The following is a 6,458-nucleotide window of genomic DNA, read 5'->3' as shown; positions in this document are numbered from 1 at the left end:
GCTTCGAGATCACTGGAAGGAAAGGGTGGAGCAAAACCGGCAGAAGCAGGAGGAGGAGGCTCGCCGGTAAGTAGCTCCCAAGGCAGACAAGGTCYGTGCTCCTGCCAAGAGCTGGGTGCCACACTGTGGTAGAAAGAGGGTCTTTTGCTGCCCGCTAGCCCAGGGCACACAAGTGCCCTTGGAGTTTGTCCTGGGCCTGCACCTGAACCCAGCATCTCATACACAGAAATGGGCTCGGTAGCTGGGGTGTGTCTTTGGATTTCCAGGAGGCACATGCATGTTCCAGCTCACTCAGCATCTTTCTCCTGTACCCCTCAGGGCTTGGCTGCTGAGCAAGCTCCAGAAGAAGGAACATCAAGTCCCGAAGAGGAGCGGTTGCAACAGAAATGTCCTTTCTCTCAAGAAATAAACTGTCTTTTGGAGTTACTCTGGGCCATTCCTTGGTGCATTCTGAACCTTCAAAGCAGCTTTGGAGTAGCAGGCAGGCGGCACAAGGCAGCAAAGAGAGCGGGGAGTCCCCGTCCTGGGACACCCTCACTSTCTTTCCTGTGGTATCTCTGGAAGGAGGATTTCAGATGCAATTCAGASACTTGACTCTGCGGGTACTGCCAAGCAAGCATGTCATAGAATCACAGAATGCTTAAGGTTGGAAGGGACCTCAGAGGTCATCTAGTGCAACCCCCCTGCACACACAGGGTCACCTAGAGCATGTGGCACAGGATTGCATCCAGGCAGGTTTTGAAGATCTCCAGAGAAGGAGACTCCACAACATCTCCTGGCAACCTCTTCCAGTGCTCTGTCACCCTTGCTGTTAAGAAATTTTTCCTCCTCAAGTTCCTGCAGAACTTTCGGTGCTTCAGTTTGTGGCCATTTCCACTAGTTCTGTTAGTGGCCACCACTGAAAAGAGGCCAGCCCCATCCTCCTCACTGCCTCCCTTGAGAGATTTATAGACACTGATCAGATTCCCCCTCAGCCTTGTCTTCTTCGGGGTGAACATGCCCAGTTSTCTCAGCCTTTGCTCGTAAGGCAGATGTTCCAGGCACTTGATCATGCTTGTAGCCCTGCACTGAACTCTCTCCAGCAGCTCCATATCCCTCTTTTACTGGGGAGCCCAGTACTGGACGCACTACTCCAAATATGGCCTCACCAGGGCTGCATAGACAGGGACGATCACCTCCCTCGACCTGCTGGAGACGCTCTTTTTAATGCACCTCAGCATCCCATAGTCCTTCTTGGCCACCTGGGAGCACTGCTGCSTCATGGTCAACTTGTCATTCACCATGACCCCTAGATCTCTCTTGACAGAGCTGCTCTCCGGAAGGTCGGTCCCCAGCCTGTACTGGTGTCTCTGGGGTTACTCCTCCCCAAGAGCAGGACCCTACACTTGCCCTTGAGGGTGGTTTCTCACCGCCCAGTTGTCCAGTCTGTCCAGGTCCCTCTGGATGGCAGCACAGCCCTCAGGGCTATCAGCTACTCCTCCCAGTTTGGTATCATCAGCAAACGTGCTGAGGGAGCACTCCATCCCTTCATCCAGGTCATTGATGAAAACATTGAACGGGACTGGACCGAGGACTGACCCCTGGCAGACACAGCTAACTATAGGCCTCCAACTGGACTCTACGCCACTGATCACCACCCTGTGAGCTCCGCCATGCAGCCATTTCTCAATCCACCTCCCCGTCCACTCATCTATCCCACACCTCCAGACCTTGCCCAGGAGAATGTTGTGAGGGACAATGTCAAAAGCCTTGCTGAAATCCAGATAGATGACATCCGCTGCTCTCCCCTCATCTATCCAGCTGGTCAACCTGCCCTGATTGCAAAGGAGTTTGGRCTAAAGACTTCTGGAGGTCATTCTCCACCTGAATCACTCTGTGATTTCATCAATGGAAAGGACTCAGCCACAGAGATAACATCTACCTCTCCCATAGACTATTCACCAGCAGACTATGAGTAGAGTGCTGTGCCAGGCCACACTCCTTTCTACCCCTTAAGCTGTGATGTGGGAYTCAGACTGGGTCTAGACTAGGCTGAGGTGAGGTCTCCACCAGTGACTCATCTCCTCGAAGTGAGAAAATCCCAACATTCCTGGTTTGGAGGTGTTATCAAAGCAGCAGTTTCAGCCTGACTGGTCTGATAGCGTTGGCCCTCCCAGCACAGCTATGGTATTTCAAGTAGGGCTGATCATCCTGTCCCATTACTCCCACACACAGTCCCCATCACCTCAGTCCCAATCCCAGTTCTGCAGTGGCCAATTGCCCTGACCTGAGCCAGGTCCACGTCTCTGAGAGAGAATGTGGGTGAAGAAGAAGTAATCTGGATGGCTGGGTTGTGGGCAGTTACAGCCCTTCCAGGCCAAGAAGTTGGGGTAGAGGCAAGACTCACTGCCTGAACTGGCTAGAGTCCCAACATAGTAMGAAGTAGTAGGATTAGGGTCTTGGCAGTAGTTGAAGGGCTGTACCAGGTCTTCCTGCACTGATGGTTCCTGTGGTATGGAGAGAGGGGATGGGACACAGGGCAGTGTGGGATGACAGCAGGGGCAGGGGACAATGGAGGCTGCAGCAAAAGGTCATGGATGGTGTTTGTCCAACTCAGTGGTACTCAAATCAACAATTCCTTACTGTAGGGGTGTGTGTGTGTGAGAGAGAGAGTGTGTGTGTGTGTGTGTGTGTGTGTGTGTGTGAGAGAGAGAGAGAGAGAGAGAGAGAGAGAGAGAGAGAGAGAGAGAGAGAGAGAGAGCTGTCCCATGAGCCTTCAGTCTGGGCCTGGCCAACTCAGTGGTACTCAAATCAACAATTCCTTACTGTAGGGGTGTGTGTGTGAGAGAGAGAGAGAGTGTATGTGTGTGTGTGTGTGTGTGTGTGTGTGTGAGAGAGAGAGAGAGAGAGAGAGAGAGAGAGAGAGAGAGAGAGAGCTGTCCCATGAGCCTTCAGTCTGGGCCTGGCCCCAGTGGCACAGGGATACAGAGGGCAGTCTCTGTCTTTTTTTCTTGTGTCCAGGGTATTCCTTACCCTCAGGCTAACTGCAATCTCCTCATGCCAGTCCCTCTCTCAAGGATAGAATGGGAATCCCTGCCCTGGGGATCCTCAGGTACCTTCTGCTGACCCAGCAACATAGCTTTCTATTAGTTCATAGAATCATAGAATGCTTAAGGTTGGAAGGGACCTCCAGAGGTCATCTAGTCCAATCCGCCTGCACACACAGGGTCACCTAGAGCACGTGGCACAGGGCCTCATCCAGGCCCCTGATCATCTTCATAGCCCTGCACTGAACTCTCTCCAGCAGCTCCACATCCCTCTTGTACAGGGGAGCTCAGAACTGGACACAATACTCCTGAGGATGTGGCCTCACCAGGGCTGTGTGTAAGGATGATCACCTCTCTCRACCTGCTGGGGACGCTCTTCTTAATGCACCCCAGGATACTATTGGCCTTCCTGGAAATGAACGAACACTGCTGCCTCATGGTYAGCTTGTCATCCACCATGACMCCTAGATGTCTCTTGACAGAGCCACTCTCCAGAAGGTCAATCCCCAGCCTGAACAGATGTCCAGGGTTATTCCTGCACTTGCCCTTGTTGAACTTCATGAGGTTTCTCACTGCCCACTTGTGCAGTCTGTCCAGGTCCCTCTGGATGGCAGCACAGCCCTCTGGATATCAGCTACTCCTCCCAGTTTGGTATCATCACCAAACGTGCTAAGGGAGCACTCCATCCCTTCATCCAGGTCGTTAATGAATAAGTTGAACAGGACGGGACCGAGGACTGACACCTGGGGCACACCGCTAACTMCAGGCCTCCAACTGGACTCCGCGCCACTGATTACCATTCTCTGAGCCCTGCCATCGAGCCAGTTCCTAATCCACCTCACTGTCCACTCGTCTTTCCCACACTTCTGAACCTTGTTCAGGAGAATGTTGTGAGGGATGGTGTCAAAAGCTTTGCCCCCTAGATGGGCCTTGGTTTGTGTCCTCATCTGTCTGCTCCTCATGGTCCAGAGCCTCGTACCTGTTGGACGTGGTCACTGGCGGGGGTGAGGCAGTGTTTTTGCCACTCCCTGGTAAGGAGAGGCTCAGGCACAGCTAGAGACCTGGACTGCCGCATGTTTCTGTGGCAGTTCAGTCTTCCTGGTGCAAGGTCTCTGCCAAGTAGAGACCATGGTTTTGCCTGGTCTCCCACTGGTGGAGGAGACTGTGGACAGAATTCTTTTCTACACCTGGGAGGGGACTCCCTACATGCCCTGCCTGCCCGCCCTGTCCGAACTGCCACACGCTAACTGCCGTACCATGCCCTGCCTGACGCACCACGCTGTTTGCCGCTCTAACTGCTGTGCCATGCCCTGTCTGCCACACCTCGATCTGTTTGCCGCTCTAACTTCCGTGCCACACCCTGTCTGACGTACCATGCCCTGTTTGCCCCCTCTGTTTGACCGCTCCTGGTCGCCGCGCTCCCTGGGGGCGGCTTTTGAGTTCCCGCCTGTCCTGCCAGCTCCGCCCCCACTGAGTCAGTTGTTGTCAGTCAGTAGTTGGCCTACATGGCAACAGATTTCTCTATTTTTAATCCTTGCAAGCACACAATTGCTCCTTTCCTCTTCTCCAGGGATGTCTCTGCTCTAGAAAGAGCCTTTCCCCAGTAAGTGCATCAGTGTAGACAAGTCTGACTCTTCCAGACCCTCTCTTGTGCTTCCTACAGGACCTTGAGCTGGTGGTGCTGCTCTGCTGAGTGAGTGGGATGTGGTGCCCCAGAAGACTGGGGTGATTCCACACTGGCAGTGGTGATCAGAGTGAGAAGCAGAGCCAGATGGACAGGCATCATTATACCTGGCAGCACCACACCAAGGGGTCTGTGGCCATGGATCTAAGCAACCACTGGACATTTCAAATGGCTCAGGCTGTGTTCAGATGTGTCCATAGATCCAGCACATGTTTTTTCAAAGAAAGTAACATGAAGCACTCTCCACGCTCCATTCCTTCTGCCTGAAGGTTTCTCGTTGTGTGCATCTGTCACCAGTCCTTTCATATGGGAGACAGTCCCAGGCAGATATCACTTGAATATTCAGTATYCCCAGGAGCACTGGGCACCCACAAGTGAGAGCTGAATCAATCTCTCATTATATAATATATTATTGCATGAGTTCAATGTCTTGAGCCCATGAAGAACATCGGAAAAACAACAGGTCTTTTCATGGTGAAATTCCTTGAGAGAACTCTTGGCTCTGATGTTGAAAAAAGAGACCAGTCTTTATGCACTACATTGAAGAAATCCCCTTGTATTACAGATAGGCCATTTATGATGCAAATATAGACAGATTTACAAAAGACTTCTGGGTCAGACAGTCAGAGTTTATGCCTCTGGTAGAGTGGGAGGATTGCAAAAATATTACTGTTACAGAGACAGTGCCCAAAGTCCAACAGTTATCTGAAATAATTTAGGTATCACTTGTGAGATGGAGTTTGGAGTTTATTGGTTGTGAAGCAGTGCTACTTGAATAAGTTTCTTCAATGCCTTCTTGAGCTCCTTGTTCCTCATGCTGTAGATGAGGGGGTTCACTGTTGGAGGCAGCACTGCATACAGAACAGCCATCAGCAGATCCACAACTGTGGAGGAAATGGAGGGAGGCTTGAGGTAGGCAAATGTGGCAGTGGTGACAAACAGGGAGACCACAGCCAGGTGTGGGAGGCACATGGAAAAGGCTTTTTGTCGTCCCTGCTCAGAGGGGATTCTCAACACAGATGCAAAGATCTGCACATAGGACAGCACAATGAAAACAAAACACCCAAAGAATAAACAGATACTAAATATAAGAAGCCAAACTTCCCTTAGGTAGGCATCKGAGCAGGAGAGCTTGAGGAGCTTGGGAACCTCACAGAAAAACTGCTCCACAGCATTACCTTGGCAGAGGGGTATTGAGAATGTGTTTCCAGTGTGCAACACAGCATTGAGAAAACCACTGGCCCAGGCAGCTGCTGCCATTTTGAAACAAGCTCTGCTGTCCATTAGAGTCCCATAGTGCAGTGGTTGGCAGATGGCAACAAAGCGATCGTATGCCATGACTGTAAGGAGGGAAAACTCAGCTGAAATCAAGAAGAAAAACAAAAATATCTGGGCAACACATCCTGAGTAGGAAATGGCCCTGCTGTCCCACAGGGAATTGGCCATGGATTTGGGGACAGTGGTGGAGATGGAGCAAAGGTCAAGGATGGAGAGGTTGAGGAGGAAGAAGTACATGGGCGTGTGGAGGTGTTGGTCGCAGACTATGGCTGTAATGATGAGGCTATTGCCCAGCAGGGCAACCACGTAGATACTCAAGAAGAATGAGAAGTGAAAGAGCTGAAGCTCCCGCATGTCCGCAAACCTCAGGAGGAGGAAGTTGGTGAGGGAGCTGCTATTAGACATTTTCTGCCTTTATGCGCAGGGAACTGTACAAGGAGGAAAATACATTGACAAGTTAGGACAGGCTT

General features: G+C 51.6%; 1 protein-coding gene across 1 annotated transcript; it reads right to left on the bottom strand.

Annotated features, from left to right (window-relative positions):
- Positions 1–5,457: 5,457 nt before the first annotated feature.
- Positions 5,458–6,444, bottom strand: LOC112953198 (olfactory receptor 14C36-like). Its single transcript, XM_026046210.1, has one exon. The coding sequence runs from the start codon at positions 6,391–6,393 to the stop codon at positions 5,458–5,460; it is 936 nt and encodes a 311-aa protein (XP_025901995.1). The 5' UTR covers positions 6,394–6,444.
- Positions 6,445–6,458: the final 14 nt, after the last annotated feature.

Source organism: Nothoprocta perdicaria, unplaced genomic scaffold (genome assembly GCF_003342845.1).
Source record: "Nothoprocta perdicaria isolate Ctin4 unplaced genomic scaffold, notPer1 scaffold_429, whole genome shotgun sequence".
Lineage (NCBI taxonomy): Eukaryota > Metazoa > Chordata > Aves > Tinamiformes > Tinamidae > Nothoprocta > Nothoprocta perdicaria.
This window is presented reverse-complemented; position numbering and strand designations above follow the sequence as displayed.